The sequence below is a fragment of the Sturnira hondurensis genome, unplaced genomic scaffold (genome assembly GCF_014824575.4).
Source record: "Sturnira hondurensis isolate 20B ecotype Veracruz unplaced genomic scaffold, ASM1482457v3 Scaffold0024152, whole genome shotgun sequence".
Lineage (NCBI taxonomy): Eukaryota > Metazoa > Chordata > Mammalia > Chiroptera > Phyllostomidae > Sturnira > Sturnira hondurensis.
In genome coordinates, this window is record NW_028096783.1 from 9,414,495 (window position 1) to 9,432,091 (window position 17,597).

The 17,597-nt window shown below is 45.6% G+C and overlaps 1 protein-coding gene across 3 annotated transcripts in view; it reads right to left on the reverse strand.

Annotated features, from left to right (window-relative positions):
- CCDC15 (coiled-coil domain containing 15) overlaps positions 1 to 6,358 on the reverse strand; it is a 52,217-nt gene extending 45,859 nt beyond the window's left edge. For 2 of the 3 annotated variants that reach the window (XM_037038268.1, XM_037038266.1), the window contains exons 1-4: positions 6,143 to 6,358; positions 5,598 to 5,786; positions 3,286 to 3,435; positions 785 to 973 (exon numbers count right to left, since the gene is read on the reverse strand). In XM_037038268.1, the coding sequence (XP_036894163.1) occupies positions 785 to 973; positions 3,286 to 3,435; positions 5,598 to 5,777 (519 nt within the window). In that variant the 5' untranslated portion in view covers positions 5,778 to 5,786; positions 6,143 to 6,358. The remainder of the gene's footprint in view (positions 1 to 784; positions 974 to 3,285; positions 3,436 to 5,597; positions 5,787 to 6,142) is intronic. The other variant, XM_037038267.1, reaches the window with a different exon arrangement.
- Positions 6,359 to 17,597: the final 11,239 nt, after the last annotated feature.

The window sequence follows — 17,597 nt, forward strand, 5'->3', positions numbered from 1 at the left end:
TGGAGTTGCTTCACACTTACACACAGCACCTTAGTGCTTACACAACTTTTATTTCATATAGTCATCATTTCCCACATTTTACTGTCCTTTCACTATCACTAGGAATACAATAGATAAAGTGAAGAATAATTCCCATGACAAACCTGAAAAATGAACCTACTGGACTAAAGCTCAGGCACAGGGAGAAGGGAGTGGACCGGATGGTGTCAAACCGGTCAAGTGGATGGAGCTACCACTTGTGGTGGTTAATTTTTAAATATCGGGTACATTAAATGAATCGCTAAATAAAAGCCAAGGTTAAAAAAACTCTGACTGTGTGTTAACTGACAGTTTCCTATACTGTTACTTGACTTTCGGATCTATTTACTCATCAAAGGACAAAAAAGAAACAAACCATAAACAAAGTGCCCCATAAATGTATTAAACCTTTTCCCAAGAGCGGTTAGGAATCGCTTCTGTCCAAATGCTACAAACTTATACAAACATGATTCAAATAAAATTGGGAAAATGTTATGTCCTTTGACCCAAAGCTCTTTCTAATAAGGTTTGAAATTTAATACTTTAGCACCTTCCACTAGATGACTCCAAAATATCTTACCAAAAATAAATATACATTTAAAAAAGTTATAAAAATAAACATCATCCCACTAACTCCCCACTTTATAAAGATAAAAGGAGGTGATAAAAAGTGAAGTTGACCATGATACCTGCTAACCTCTACTTCATACCCTAGGTATGTCATACACCAAAAAAATCACAGACATAAAACACAGTATGTACTTACAGCCTGGGCTTGTTGGAATAATTGATTCTGGTTCTCTCTGTCTTCTAGTCCATCCCCAAGCACCTGGGAAGGAGGTAACCTAGCACTTCCAATAGCAGCATTCAAGTTGTTTGGGAAAACACTCGTTCTTTTAAGACTTAAGTACGCTGGATCTGAGGAACGCATGGCTATACAGCCTTCTTTTTCTGCCTACACACCAAAAAAGAAAGAGTGACGTGAGAATGAAGTCAGTGGCCCAAGATCACTTTGCTAGTAAAATAGCACAAGCCAGGTCAGCATCACAGAGAAGTGACAAGACCCCTTTGCATCTCCCCTTAAATTTTCAGTGTGTCAGACATCTATAACCCAATAAACATTCCTCTGCTCAACATGCAAACAGAGTTGAGGACCCACACATCAGCACAACTGAAGGCAGGCATACACACAGGGGAGGAACACACAGGGGAGGCAGGATGGAGGGAAGGGCAAGGATGATGTCTAGGATGAGCTGGACAGCCCTGTGGCCTCAGCTAACATGGTCATGGTGGAGGAGTCAGAGTGCAGTTCCCACACTAGGGCCGGGTGGAGGTTCAGAGGGGCAGAAGCAGCCTCAGTGCCCAAGAATCTGGCTCCCTACCCCCACCCCCACCCCCTCTTGCTCGGAACCAGGTAGCCGCAGCACAGATTTGTCTAAGAGCACAGGGGTGCTGGCCTCCACTAGGAACAAGGAGGCAGCACTGTGGGCTTGCAAACCCAGCTCCTCCCTACCTACCACAAGGTGGTGCCCCAAGACCAAGGCAACCTGGACATGGAAGGGACACTCACTGCCCTGGTCACTCAGGAGTCAATTTCCACAACAGGAACACCACCCCTAGGCATGAGTAGCACAGGTAAAGAAAACAAAAATTGTACAGGAGCTACAAAGTGATCTGCAGATGGCTGCTACTGGTGCTGAGCTTGGAGGTGCCCAGGTGAAGCCAAGCTAAGAACCAAGGCCAACTGCTGCTGGTGCCGGGCCTGGGGCCACTTAGCAAGAGCTAAGGGGCTTGCTGAGGCCAGATGCTGCTTACTTGAGAGAATTTAAGAAAACCTGAAGCATGAGCCAAGACAAGCCAATCCTATGGAAAAGCTACTGGAAACAGCCGGGGTGGGCCTAAAAGTTAGGGGGACAGGGCGGGGCCTCAGAGATGCTTTTGTGAATTTGACTCCAAAGGAAAACGAAAGCAGAAGTAAACAACTGGGACTACATCAAACTAAACAGCTTCTGCAGAGTAAAAGAAACCATCAGCAAAATAAAGGGGCAATCAACCAAATGGGAGAAAATATTCACAAAAGACATGTCTGATAAGGGGTTAATATCTACAATATATAAAGAACTCATACAACTCACCAACAAAACCCAAAAAAATTGGATTAAAAATGTACAGGGATCTAAACTGACATTTTGCCAAGGAAGACATAGAGCGGGCCAACAGATATGAAAAGATGTTCGACACCACTAGTTATTAGAGAAATGCAAATCAAAACCACAATGAGACACAACCTCACACCTGTTGGAATGGCTATTATCAAAAAGACAAGAAAACAAGTGCTGGAGAGGTTGTGGAGTAAAGGGAACCCTCATACAGTGTTGGTGGGAACAGAAATTGGTACAGCTACTGTGGAAAAAAGTATAGGGATTTCCTTAAAAATTAAGAATAGAACTACCATATGACCCAGCAATTCCTCTTCTGGGTATTTGCCTGAAAAATATAAAACACTAATTCATAAAGATATATGCACCTCTGTTTACTGTGGCATCATTTACAATAGCCAAGACATGGAAACAACCTAAGTGTCCATAACGGATGAATAGATAAAGAAGATATGAGATACAGCTATATTTAATATTATATATACAATTAAATGCTATTACTTAGCTATATGTGTGTGTGTGCGTGTGTCTAAATAATCATGTGGCAACGTGGATGGTTCTTCAGGGTATTATCGTAAGTGAAGTAAGTCAGACAAAAAGGATAAAAAGTGTATTTCAGTCATATGTGAAATATCAACCAAAAAATCACACACTAACAAAACAAACAAAAACAAACTCATAGATCACAGACAACAGAATGGTGGTCACCAGAGGGGAAGGCAAAATGGGTAGAGAGGGCCCACTACATGGTAATGAGGGAAACTGGATGCTGGGCAACAAGCATGCAACAGAGTGGACAGACGATGAATTATGTTTTACACCTGAAATTTATACTATGAACCAGTGCTACCTCAATAAATCTAATTTTTAAAAATAGCATAAGACAGAATTCAAACCCAAATCTGAATCCAAAACTCTGACAGTTTTTAACTAGTGAAAGCAAAAAACGAGTGAGAACAACACAGGAATGAAACACAGTTTCTCTCCACACACATTTACTGCCCTCCCCAGCAAATCAGATTGTACAAAGCATGGAATCAAAGGCAAGTGATTGCTTATCTCATAACACACACACTTCCCATTCACTCGGCGCTCCCTTTGAACTTACTGCTTCAAGAGACTTCTGAAGCTGTTGCTTTTTTCTCAGCCTGATTTGTTGATTCACTCGGTATTTGACTTGTCTCTGAAATTGCTTCAAAGCTTCTTGTTTTTTTCTTAGCTGTTCCTTTACTTCTTTTTCAATTATATATGCTGAAGTCTTCAAAGATGAAAGAGAAAATAAAATAAAATGTCAACAGTTTTTCCCATTACGGCTGTCATAAACACAAAGCAGCTGGTAAACAATCCTGAAAAAAACAACTCAGTTCTATAATCCAAAATTGCCCTTTGAGTAAGAAAATCACAGGAGTTCAGAGATAACAGTCTAGGCACAGCTAGTGAGTACTAAGAACTTAAAAGCAAATCGTGAACTCAAAACTGGAATTTGTGAGTACTCAAATCAAATCTTTTTTTAAACATTTTTTAAAGATTTTATTTATTTATCTTTAGAGGGAAGGGAAGGAGAGAAGGAGAGAAATATCAATGTATGGTTGCCTCTCGTGTGTCCCCTGCTGGGAACTGGCCTGCAACCCAGGCATGTGACCCGACTGGGAATCAAACTGAGGTCCTTTGGTTCGCAGGCCCGTGCTCAATCCACTGTGCTACACCAGCCAGGGCTCAAATCAAATCTTAATTTTTCATTAAACTGAAAACAAACAGTATCTTCATTAATTCTTAATGAACCAGTTCAAATCTATCTTATGCTATAGATTTTCTAAAGAGGGTGAAACAGTCCAGACACCCCAGACTGCTCATCAAATATGTCTTATTCCAAAATGCTTCACGTTCAGAATTACGCCCCACTTTCAGCCCGGCATGTTCTCCGTGCAGTCTCCGTCTAAGAAAGGCCTACTCAGTCTCCAATCCCACCTCCCAGCACCGTCCACAATCCTTTCTTCCTCTAAAGTCTCTTACACAATGGGACCTCTGATGAATGTTAACTGAACAACAGTTTTCTTGATTCCACCCTTAGACTATGATCTCTTTGAGGGCAGGAAATATATTTATTCTCCTTCGTTTCCTCTATAGTATATAACACAGAGGCTTCAGTATAATGATACTCGATATTTAAGTAATGCTCAATTCCAAAACATACTCCAAGCAATTTGGAACATTTTATCCCATTTGAGTCCCTGATCAGTAGTCACAAAGTCTTATCTTTCTTCTTTAAATACCACAGTCTTAGCACTTAATCATCTAGTACCCAAACTCTTAAAATCCTTTCTGAAAATAGGCAATAAATGAATATGTGCATATATATATATATATATACAAACATACATAAGTAAAGATACAACATATTTACTTTTTGCATTACTGTTTAACATTTACTGGAAACATATTTCTTCTCTCATATCAAGGACCACTAAGTAAGCATACCTCAGACTTTTCCCCTTCATACTCAGCAGCCTGTCTATACATTCAGAAGACCTTCCCACATGTTCCGCATTCCATAAATGTTTACCGAATGCCCCTATTTATTAGACACTAAGATAAATGTGGAAACACAATGATAAATAAGATTATTCCCCTCTGATCTAGGAGTTCACAATCCATCAGGCAGATATGTAAACAACTTGCTATGAATGTAAGGCAGTAAGTGCCCCAAGAAAATTCAAACAAATAGCTAAGTGAAACAGCTTGGTGAAAGGCTATAAAAGTCTTGTTACAAAACTGTCCTGGTACGTCAATTAGCACGTCTGAGCATGCGAGTGTTATAGGGGAAACAGGCACACATGTAAACTTTGCCAGTTTCCCTTCACTCCAAATGCTCCTTCCTCCTTACTGTTTTGAGCTTACAGCATATCCGGTCTTTAAGGACCGATACAGAGTGTATTTCCTCAGTCATGCGTTCAGCCAGTATTCCCTGAAGACCTACTAGAAGCCAGGACAGCAATGAACAGAACATAAAGGTCTCTGTCCTCGTGGAGCTTATAATTAAGCTTTCTTAATTATAAAACCTCGGTTGGAACAAATAGCTTCCTTCTCTGTTCCACGGCTGCTTGTGGCCTGAATCTCCAATACCAAACTTACCAAAAACTCGAAGCAATCAATTCATGTTACATGAAATGGGACCAAATGTTGCCCTGATGACACTGAAGAAATGTCTGGAAGACACCGTGCCAATTACATGTGCATAACACGCATTCAAGAGTTTGTGAAGCAAACTGAAATACATAATGTGCATGTAAGTTTTGGCCAATACATACGTGTCTGTTCTATAACCCTAATGCAAGAATATATCTATTTAGGGCGCACGGAAGAGGCAGATAAGAAAGCTGGGGCGGGAACACCGCCACTTTGGCTCACGCTGACACTCACACAGGCTGGGATTTCCGAACTCTGTGGGGAGGCAGGTTCCACCCACGCGCCCACTGGTACTACAGCCTGGTTCCTCTCGGCCAGCACTGCCAGCACTTCCTTGCTCTTCAGGGGGTTTAAAGCCAAGGGCAACCTGGCGCTATTTCGAGGTTTCTTGAGGGAGGCCATACTTCCTGGCATCTGTGACTCCTGGTTAGGAGAAAAGAAAAGCATAAAATCTTCCAACGACCGCGTTACAGCTCCACTTCCTAACACATGAGCCACAGTGCCTGGAAACGGAGAGAAGCCTTGAAGGAGGCAGGGGCCTGACTGCGAGTGGAAGAACGAAGATTCTGGAAGAAGGAATGAAAAAAGAAGTGGGAATAAGGGGAGGCGGGGGGCTTAAAGATAGCCTTCTGCAAGGAATGATGGGGGGCAGAGGGAGAGACAGGAAGGTGTGACTGACAGAACGAGGGCTGTACCCAGCAGTGGCACAGCGAGGTGAGACCGGGAGGACTGACCCCAGCTGCCCGAGAAAAAGGCGGCTGGAGGCCGGGGGTGACAACCTGGGTTTGAGGCAGAGTCCAGATAATCCGCTTATGGGGGAGACGCTGAATGAGGAGGGGGCCTCAGGACAGATAAAACCTATTTCTGAGGCCTCGGGGTCCCACACCTGTTGAGATAGAACCCGCGACTCGCCAAATTCAAGCTACTCTCAACACCAAAGCAACCGCTTCCAATAAACCGCCACTTTCGGGCACGCCGCCCCGCCTTTCAGTCTCCCTGAACCCGCCCCTTCCGGATTACCGTCACCTCCCAGGGGCTGGTAGGGAGTGAGGGCGGGAATGGTAGGGAGTGAGGGCGGGGCTGGTAGGGCGTGGAGAAGGGCTGGCAGGACGTAGGGGCGGGGCTGGTAGGGCGTGAGGGCGGGGTTTCCGGCTCCATTGTACGTCACTTCCGCTGATGGGCGGGACTTGTGAAGGAACGTGGAACAAGGCGGAAGCGAGTGGGTTGGCCGGGCGGCGTTCCAAGTCAGTTGCGGTGGTCTTCCTGGCCGACTGATGGGACGCCATAGTTTCAACGCTGACCGTCCCAGATCCTCCAGGAACGGGGATTAGCCGGACTGGAGGGCTGACTGACCGGGCAGCAGGTGTCCCAGTTGAGGGGAGTACGGGAAAAGGAAGAAAGAATGCGGGCCTAACAGGGCTTCCTGGAGGAGGCAGTCATAGTGATCTTTCGCACTTCTCGTTACGTTTACATGTTCAGATATTTGAACATCGCAGCCTTGTGAGTGGTGTCCTTTTCGGCTGCTCTATGCTCTGTATAATCCTCGGCACTTCATCGTCCCTGGGAAATACCCACTCATTCATTTAAGATAGAGTTTGACAGGTTTTTATATACCAGTACTGTTCTGGGCACTGGAAATGTAAATAAGAACAAAACAAATATCCCTTGCTTGTGGAATTTACAATGTAGTAGTAACCAAATGAACACATGAATAAGTAAATACATGTGTCTGATCGGAAGGGTATTGAGAAACAAAAGAAGGATAGTGTGTTAGTGAAAGAAGACATGATATTTTAGATAGGATGACCAGACTCGCAGAGCAGAGATGCCACTGCAGCCTCAGGAGATAATGAAACAAACTATTGTAAGCTTCAAGGAAGAGGGTTTTTAAAAATATTTTATTTATTTATTTATTTATTTTTAGAGATGGGGAAAGGAGGGAGAAAGAGAGGGAGGGGTATATCAATGTGTGGTTGCCTCTTGGCCCCCTACTGGGGACCTGGCCCTCAACCTAGGCATGTGCCACGACTGGGAATTGAACCAGTAACCCTTTGATTCACAGCCCGCACTCAATCCACTGAGCCACACCACCCAGGTCAAGGAATGATTTCAGGTAGAGGGAACTGCAAGTGCAGTCACTCTGAGGTGAGTGGGCCCCACCTGGCAAGAAGGCTGGTGTGACTGGAGCAAGGTGAGAGGGAGAGTGTTGAGACGAGGTCAAAAGCTGAGGGGTGGGCAATCATGTAGAGCATCCTAAGCCACTGAAAGGCATTGAGGTGGAGAGCCACTGACTCTGGCCACCGTGGCTCTCATCAAAGTGTCCGAAGGCTTGAGAAAATGAAGCTGACACCAGGAGCTGAACCAGATAGAGGAGTGATAACCGTGAAGTCTTTTAACAATCTAATTTCCTATTATTTTTGTTCCCTCCAATGTTTTACATGATGGGAAAAAATCTTCCTCTTTTGCTTCAAATTGTTCAGGTTAAACTTCTGTCACTTATATCCAAAAAAATCTTGACAAGTCACATTCCTTAGCTTGTTGGGCAGCAAACCCAACACAGACTCCTGGAAGGCTGCCTCTGCAAGGGTCTGGAAACTACACCAAGCTGGACCCTGTAAGAACCACCAGGAGTGACAATGTTGGCTTGTCTTCAAGGCTTTCTCCCCTAGCAATCTAGCTGAGGCCTTTTAAGAAAGCTGTTTCTCCCTATGTTGAATCCTGTGTATGACAATCTCTTAGTGACTCTGGACTCCCCACTGGGAACCCAATTTTTCTCTTGCTAGTTAAGCTTTGGTTTTTATGGTCCTTTGGCCCAAGTTATCCTCCACTTCACATCTTGGCTCAGAGCCTTCCCTTTCATACGGACTTTTACTTTTCTGACTGAAGGCAATTTCAGGAGTGTAGTATGAATGCTAGACAAAAAGCACAGGCTGGGTCTGAACTACGTGGACTTAAAAACTGTGTGACTTTGAGCAGGCCACTTAACCTCTCTGAGCTCCAATGTCTCCTTTAAAAAATTCTACACACCAAGTTGTTAGAAGAATAGATAAAATAATATTTGAAAAGAATTTGTAAAGGGTGATGCAAATGTTTTACCAATTATAGACTTAGATGCTTCTTTCCCAACTATATTTAAGCACATAGACAGGGATTGTATCTTCTGTTACTTTAGAATAAGCCACCTTTCCCCTTTCCCACATCCCACCCCTTTTACTGTTAGCAGGTAGCCAGTTAGTATTAATAAAGAAAGGGAGGAAATAGAATCAGACATTAAGCCTAGTAAACTAGGGAGCTGAATCAGACAATAGGCCTGATTCACTAGGAAGTCACAGCATTCAAAGGCTCCCCTGGGGACCACTGCATCCTTTACCAGAGGGACTTTATTTCATCAAGCCCAGTAGCCGGATTATTGGGGGAGGAGCAGGGAAATTCCTCCGCTGGTATCAGGCCCAGTAGAAGCCAAGATAGTGCAGGGGGAGGTCCTTTTACTATGAGGTATGTGCATTAGGAGCCAAGATGGCAACTATAATGAGATCTCTAGCCTGAGAAAGATCAAATGAATAAGAGGCACAGAACATGGGAAGATCTAGGAAATGGATTGGTTAGGAAGAGGACCCAGCACAAGCCCTCAAAGGATTGGGAAATAGATTGGTCACTGAAACCCTGAGTTAGCATAATCATATCTTAACAAAGACCTTTCTCTCAGTAACGTGTTCATTCATGCTCTCGCCCATTCATTCGCATGTTCTCTCTCTGTAGCAGCCACACAATCGTAGCAGTCATGTGGGTCCAAGTGCAGGTTCCAAATGCAACTCCAAGTGCAAACCTGGGTACAGCAATGCAGCACTGGCTGGAGTGCAGACGGGAACAGAAACTAAGCTAGCTGGATTTGGACAGAGGCTGAACTGGATCAAGCTGTGGCAGGGACTGAACCAATGGCACAGACCTTCTGGACCCTGACCTCCTTCTGGGCTTGAAGAAAACAAAGCTGGGCTTCTTCCACAGTGAGACAGATGAAGATGAGACATTGGGAAACTGGGGGCAGTCTTTTATTTCAACCCCAGTAAATCTTACCACATCTCATCCTCCCAAGCTCGGGTCCCAGGAATGCCTTTCTTGAAACTCCGTGAAAGGATTCCATTTCCACCAGCAACGTTACTAATCTCGGGAACATGGAGTGCTCTTCACATAGCAGGCTAGCTGATTTCCATTTCTTCCCCTTCCTCTTTGGGCGGAGGGCAAGAGAGGGAAGGTGGAAGTAAATCCTTCCGGGACATGGTTGGTGGGAGGACTCCATCTGAGGATCCAGGAGAAGGGAAACAATGAAGTCTTTCATGAGTTAGGGATGATGTGTGTCTCTTCCATGATTTTTCAACCTGTTTTTATCTGATCACTGAAGCTATAGAAGAACAGAACTCCAGAGATACTCTCTAGAATGTCCTGGCTTCGTCTTAAATAGGTCAGCAAACTGAATCTTTCCAACACTTTAAAGCCAATTAATGTCTCTTCTTTGTTCCTCTGGAGAGCTGCTGAATAGGGCACGTTTAGCAACCATGGACACAAGCCTGAGTTCCGCTCAGTTTCTGAGGGGGCAGGAATTCTATTCAGAAATCAAATATTTGCTCTCAGCATGGAAAGGCTTTGGTGCTTCCCAGTTTTCCAGCATGGAAATGGGACACCTCCTCCTTACCTTGCAGAAATGCACCCAGGGCCACATACCACACTGACCACGTGTTTCTCCCAACAAACCCATACCTTCGAGGACACCCTATCTCTGCAGAATGCTCTGCCTCTGAGAGACTCCTCCCATTTACAAACATCTGCAGGCAGCCAAGCCAGTGTTCAGGAGGAGACTATGAAAAGGCAGGAGGAGCCTTTGACTTGATCTCCACTTTCTATTTGATGTTTCTCAGCAGCGAGCAAGAGTAGGGCTACCTAGGAGAACTTTAAAAAAGCAAGAGGAAAGAAAAAAATGCTCTCGGGGAGGGCCATTCCTCACTGGGCAGGCCCACAAAAAGTTGTTTTGTTCCAAAGAGAGCTAGCTAATCTGTCTCTTGTTTGGAGGCTGCTGGAGCAGCAAGGCCCTGCCCCCTCTCAGCACAAAGCCTCACACACTCCTTGTTTCCCAGGCAATGCCACAGCTCAGCAAGCTCTCTGGCTGACATTGGCCTCCTGGGACCTTCCTCTCTCTCCATCCTGGCAAACTGAACTTATGGCAGGGACAGCTCTGGCACCAGTCACATATAGGTTTATGGAACAAAGAATCAAAGAGAATTTCTGCAGTAGTAGGGGGCATGAGGAGTGGGCAGAGAGGCCACCTTCCAATTTGGAGCTTAGTCAGAGAGTAGATACTGGGGGTGAAAGGTTAGGCCAGGCCTGAGACACACACTCGGGGGCAGCTTCCCACTGAGAGTCAGGGAGGTGGTCGGAGGCCTAAGCTCTGGTGGTGATCAGCAGGGTTCCTAATCCAAGTTCTGCCACTTGGTATCTATACGACCTTTGCAAGTGGCTAAATTCCTGAAATTTAGGTTTTACTCTATGTAAAATGGGGTTATAATCTCTACCTACGAGGAGTATTGGGAGAATTAAACAAATACATATCAAGTGCCTGGCAGAGTAAAGTGAGGAGGGGCTTACACATGTGCACACATGCACACACATGCACACACTCCCTTGTGTGCATGCACACACTGAGAGAAGTTAGAGGAGGGAAAGTTGGACAAGATGCCTCCGTGTGAGGGTCAGCCAGCGGTCTGAGGAATTCACCTCCCCTCACCCCTCAGGAGCATCCCTCAGCCTCCATCTGAGAGCCAGTGGGGACTAATATTCAAGCTCCCTGACCCCTTGAATGGAATAGCTCTGAAGCACGTTCTTCACTGAGTTCCCTAAAAGGATTAAGTTGTAGCTGCTCAGGATAGTCATTTGATTGATATGGAGCCTTTATTGGCTTCCTTCCCTTCCAGGTCTCATTTTCCCAATATACTACCTTGTTTCACTGGGCTCACCTTTGAATAAACTAATTAACTTCTTGCCTCAGGGTCTGCCTCTGGGATCCAAACTAACATAACCACTGTTGCTCCAAATTCCAAAATCGTAGGTTCTCAGGACAATCTCTGACTCCTGATTCTTGCTTCCCCAGGATATAATCTCTCTCTCTCACCTGTACTGGTTTTCTGTGCTGTACCACACAATACCACAGGTTTAGCAGCTTGAAAGAACATGCATGTAACATCTTACAGTTTCTGTAGATCAGGGGTGCAGGCACAGCTTGGTGGGTCTTAGGCTCAGGTGTCGGCTGGTGGGTGTTCCTTTCCAGAGCTCGGATCCTCTTCCAAACTCCTGTGCTTGTTAGAAGAATTCAGTTCCTTGTGCTTTAGGACTGAGGTCCCTCTGATCTTGCCAGCTGTTGGCCAAGGGTTGCTCTCAGCAACTCGAAGCTACCAGCCTTTGCTGCCCTGTGGCCCTTTCACAACGTGTCTCTCTCTCTCTCTGGGCTGCTAAGTCTGGGTCTTACATAACATAACCTAATCAAGGGAGTGGCTACCCTATCCTTAGCTGTATTCCATCCACCAGAAGCCCACACACATGTGCTGCATTCCTGTGTGGTAATCCTTTCGGAAAGTTTTGCAGAAGATGGAAGAGGAAAGGTTTTACAGTGGGACAATGCAAGCTGTTCTTCAGTTCACGTCAGTTCCCCTCCACGCTGCTCTCCCCTCTCCTCTCCCCTGCTTCATTCCTCTCCTCTAGTCCTTCCCCGCCCCCAAATTCCTGCTTATTTCCAGTGCACGGTGGCTTATCTTTTTGTTCCTTCACTATTTGTGCTTAAGACCTTACTCCATGTGACGTATCTAAATATTTTTCTTGCTAAAGACCATTCCCTCTGGAAGAGACATTTGGGTGTCCTTTGTCAGAAGATTTCTTTTTTCATTCTGCTATGAAAAATTATTTCTAACCTAGGGGAGGAAACAGATATGACTCAACAACAGGAAGTGACAAAAGAAAAGGAGGGGACATGCTATATATAAAAGGCACCCCTGATGTCATGGCATTAGTAAGGCCAGAACCTCTCTGGTAGTAATGTCAGTGCCAGAATATTCTTCCTGGAGCCTGAAAACAAAGGAACAGGCTGAGTGGGTGGGGACATCCTGAACTCTAACAGTAGAGTTACTTACAGCAGTTACTTACATATCATTGTGTGTGTGTGTGTGCGTGTGTGTGTCGGGGCGGGAGCTCCATTCTGAGTTCAGGGCCACATCTGAGTTTTCAGCACAGAAGTCTGAAGGCAGCAGGCCAGGGCTGCCCCCGTGCAAGGATGAGGAGTCTGGATCCCAGAGTCCCAGAGGGGGTGCCAAATGCGGAGTGGCCTGGAGCAACCATGTGCAGCAGAAGAGCGGAGAAGACTGGCCTGTGCTGCCCAGAAGAGGACAATGCCCCTGGAAATGCATCTGTCGTAATGCTCAGAGAAGGAGGCAGCACAAGCCCCAGCCCAGCAATGCCACCACTGCTGTTGGGCACGCAGTCTGTCCACACCATTGTTCCAGCAGCCACGTTATGTGGAGCTTGAAACTGGGCCCTTCGAGGAGACCCGTGAGAGTGAAGAGTCACAGGTCTTCCCCAGCGAATGTCCCAGGCTAGTGAGGAGATGGCTGCAGGAACCACATTTTTGGATTCAAACCTGGACAGGCAGACTGACAAGTATAAATGCACTTTTGGAGTTAAAAAAGTAATGTTGCCCTGGCCAGGTGGCTCAGTTGATTAGAGTGTCCCCTCATACATGAAAACACTGTAGATTCAGTTTCCAGTAAAGGCATGTAGGTTACAAGTTTGATCCCAGGTCAGGTGCATATGGGAGGCAACCAATCGATGTTTCTCTCTCTCCCTTCCTCTCTCTAAAAGCAATGAAAAAATGTCCTCGGGTAAACATAAATAAAAAATTTAAACTTCTATAGGTCTACTCACCTTAAAAACAGGTGAAATAGGATTGCAAAATTGCTCCTACTCCACTCAGAAGTGCAAAGGAACTGTGGTACCTCTGTGCCTTCACAGCTGCTGCGGACTTCCTATGAGCCTCAGGACCCACAGAAGAAAACTAAACGTTAATCCGTCCTGAGAAGCTCAGTCTGACAACCCCTTGGACATTCCCTTGAGGAAGCTCAGCCTCGGCTTAGACAACACTGGCAATTGCTCAGTCAGTCTTTCCCATTCCATTCCCCTGCCCAGCTCCCCTCTAAGGAGGGTGGGTGTGAGTACAGGCATTATGGCTTTGGTGAACTTTCAGCAACAGAAGGAGACAGTGTGCCCGGACCTATGTGGCCATCTCAGGGTTCCCACTGCTCTCTGCAGGAGTCTGGTGGCTCCCTGGCATGAGCAGCTGCTTGCATGACTCCCAGCAGGGCACTGGTGGCCCCCCGTTGTTGCCTGCGCAGTGTGGCTCGTTTGTTCCAAGTTTGCCCTCTGCCTGTTCTTTACCCTCTCAGCTCATCCAGGTCCCCTCAAGGAGCCCTGGGCAGTCAAGGCACTTGCATACTCTGCATGGGTACAAGGAGGGTATAAGGGGCCTAGGTTCATTTCTAGGGCAGGGGAAGGGGGGATGTTGAGAATTTGCACCCCTCTTTGGTCTTCCTCTATCACATTTTTCTTTCCACAGTCTTCAGGCTCAAAAAAGGCAGACTTCAGGCTATTCCCTGAAAGTTATATACTCCTCGAACCCTTAAACAATAGCCCTTAAGACCTGGCCATCACAAACAAAAGAGGCCATTTGTCTATAGTCCTGTATGAGAACTCTGTTATCCAGCACACAGGCCATTGTTCTATGACACTCCAAAGGGGTAGATAAAAGAAATTAAAATATCCTTTGTCCCTTACAGAGCTTGGCTTTCAAGGCTTTCTTGCTACCGACTCTAAAATACTATGTCAGAAGCTGAAGATTGACTTTCTTTTTCACTGTTTCCTGGCTGAAGCAATGTTAGCTCTTCCAGAGGCAGGCCGCGGCCTTGAGCTGTCTAGGGAAAAGTTATAGACACAGACACACAAAAGGGGAAAAATCTTATTTACGTAACTCAGAATGTTTCTTGGAGTTCCTCTGCGAAGTTCAAAACCAATGCTTCCCAGCTCTTCTCCCCATCCTTCAGCTCATTGGACTACATGGTGGGTCTTCAGTTCTAGAAACCTGGCCTAACTGGGCTATCTCCAGGAGGTAAAATGAGTATTTTTAAAGAGATAACCACTGCAGAACTAAGAGGGTTAGAGAAGACCAAGAGGGGAGCTGCAAACTTTAATTTCATTACAATAAAAAGATTCTCTACAGAAAAAAAATTTTTAAGGCATTTTTTAAAAAGTTCATAATGTCTTTGTAATGAAGAATTCCCTAGGCACTCTCTGAACCAAATCTTTATCAATATTCCCAACGATTCCTACGAAGGAAGTTACTGTTTCCCCATTTCACAGATGTGAGATTGAGGGTTAGGGTGGTGAGCCTGCCCCGAGATGTATCCATCCTACGGTGGCCCCCCTGGAATGGTGGATGTGGTAGTGAGGGGGCAGGACAGAGCTAGGGTGACTCTCCTTATTGACGCCTGGGGACAAGAAAAGGCGAGCAGGCCAAGAAGCCGGTGACAGAGCCCCACAAAGCTGGCTGTTCTGGAGCAACCTTACCCTTGCTCTGACATGTTGCAGAGAAGTAGCTGGAGGCTGGGGGAACAAATGGAGGAGCTTCTGGGGAGAGGTCCCCAGCATCTGCGTGCTTCTAGGATGAGAAAGAGAACCCCAAGTAGGACCAGACATGTATGAAAATAATAGAATTCAGGCCATGGTCCAATTTTCTTCATTTGGGGTGGAAGAAGGGTTTTGCATTTCTCTAGCAGTTCTCTGGAATCTCTCATTCCCCAGCTGCTTTTTTAAAAAATATTTACTTATCTATTTTTAGAGAGGGGGAAAAGAGGGAGAGAGGGAGAGAAACATCGATTGGTTGCCTCTCATATGCGCCCTGGCCAGGGACCAAACCTGCAACCTAGGCCCGTGCAAGATTCAAACCGGTGACCCTTTGCTTTGCGGGATGACACAAAACCAACTGAGCCACACCAGTCAGGGCTCATTCCCCAGCCTTTTAAAAGCTCCTATCTGACTTCCAGCCAAGATGGAGGTGTATGTAGGCACACTGTGCCTCCTCGCACAACCAAAATTAAGGGCAACAAAAATTTAGAAACAAAAGAAAAACCAGACTGAGAGAAAATTGAACTGTACAGAAGTCCAACAACAATGAAACATTCATCCAGACCGGTAAGAGAGGCAGAATCAGTGGTCAGTGGAGAGGGGTTACGGCAGGAAAAATGGTGGCTGGAGGACCCCAGGCACAGGATGGCAATGAGCAGACCTAGTGAGGCACTCAAGGCAGTTGGCTGAACACGGTCACACATTCACATGCAGATAAGCCAGACGAAAACAGGCAATGAGATAGACCTTGCAACCCAGGGCCCCAGTGCCGGAAAATAAAGCCTAAAAGCACCGTTTGAAAACACTTGTTGGGGGTTGAGGTGCCAAGAGAGGCTCCCAGCTTCATAGGAGAGTTTGTAGGAGAAACCCACAGGGTCCGAGAATGTACACAAGCCCACCCACCCGGGAACCAGGGAACCAGCACCAGAAGGGCCCAATTTTCTTTGGGGAAACAGCAGAGGGGACTGAAATCTGAGAGAGAGAACAAAACAAGCACCATTGTTCTCTCCCTGACCCCGCCCCCACATACAGTGTCACAACCCAGCCACTGGGTTGCCCCGCCCTGGTGAACACCTAAGGCTCCAGCCCTCATACTTAACAGGTGCAACCAGACCCCCCCAAAATGGCTCAAACAGAAGAAAAGATAAAAGCCTCAGAGCCAATACATCTAAGCAACCAAGAGATAGCCCACCTATCAGATGTACAGTTCAAGGCACTGGTGATCAGGATGCTCACAGAATTGGTTGACTCTTGTCACAGATTAGATGAGAAAATGAAGGCTACACTAAGTAAAATGAAGCAAAATGCACAGGGAACCAATAGTGATGGGAAGAAAACTGGGACTCAAATCAATGGAATAGACCACAAGGAAGAAAGAAACACCCAAACAGAAAAGAAGGAAGAAACAAGAATTCAAAAAAATGAGCAGGGGCTTAGGAACCTCCAGGATATCTTTAAACGTTCTAATATCTGAATTATAGGGGTATCAGAAGGGGAAGAAGAAGGGCAACAAGTGGAAAAGTTATTTGAACAAATAATAAAGGAGAACTTCCCCAAGCTGGCAAATGAAATAGACTTCCAGGAAGTCCGCTCAGAGAGTCCCAAAGAAGGTGGACCCAAGTAGGAACACACCAAAGCACATCAGAATTACATTAGCCAAGATTAAAATGAAGGAGAGAATTCTAGAAGCAGCAAGAGATAAGGGGGACAGTCACCTACAAAGGAGTGTCCATCAGACTGTCAGCTGATTTCTCAAAAGAGACCTTGCAGGCAAGAAGGGGCTGGAAAGAAGTATTCCAAGTCATGAAATGCAAGGACCTACATCCAATATTGCTCTATCCAGTAAAGCTTTCATTTAGAATGGAAAGGTAGATAAAGTGCTTCTCAGATAAGGTCAAGTTAAAGGAGTTCATCATCACCAAGCCATTATTATATGAAATGTTAAAGGGACTTATCTAACAAAAAGAAGATAAAAACTATGAGCAGTAAAAATGTAGCAAACTCACAGTTATTAACAACCACACCTAAAACAAAAGCAAACTAAGCCAACAACTAGAACAGGAACAGAACCATAGAAATGGAGATCACATGGAAGGTTAGCAACAGGGGAGTGGGAGGAAGGGAGGGGGGAGAAGGTACAGAGAATAAGTAGAATAGATGGTAGTTAATAGACAGGGGGAGGGCAAGAATAGTATGGGAAATGTAGAAGCTAAAGAACTTATGACACATGGACATGAACTAAAGGTGGGGAATGTGGGTGGGAGGGGGTGTGCAGGGGAAGGGGAATGAAGGGGGGGAAATGGGACGACTGTAAGCATAATCAATAAAATACATTTAAAAGTAAAATAAAATAAAAGCTCCTATCCTTCCCTATTGAAAACCTTTTGGAGGGCTGTTCCTGGCATACACTCTCCTTCTCAGGAACAAGGAGTGTGCAGTGGAGACAGGATAGGTTGGGACACAAGGTCCAGTTTAGCACGTGTCCCACCCCAGTCCCCATTTAGCCCCAATCCTCATCTCACC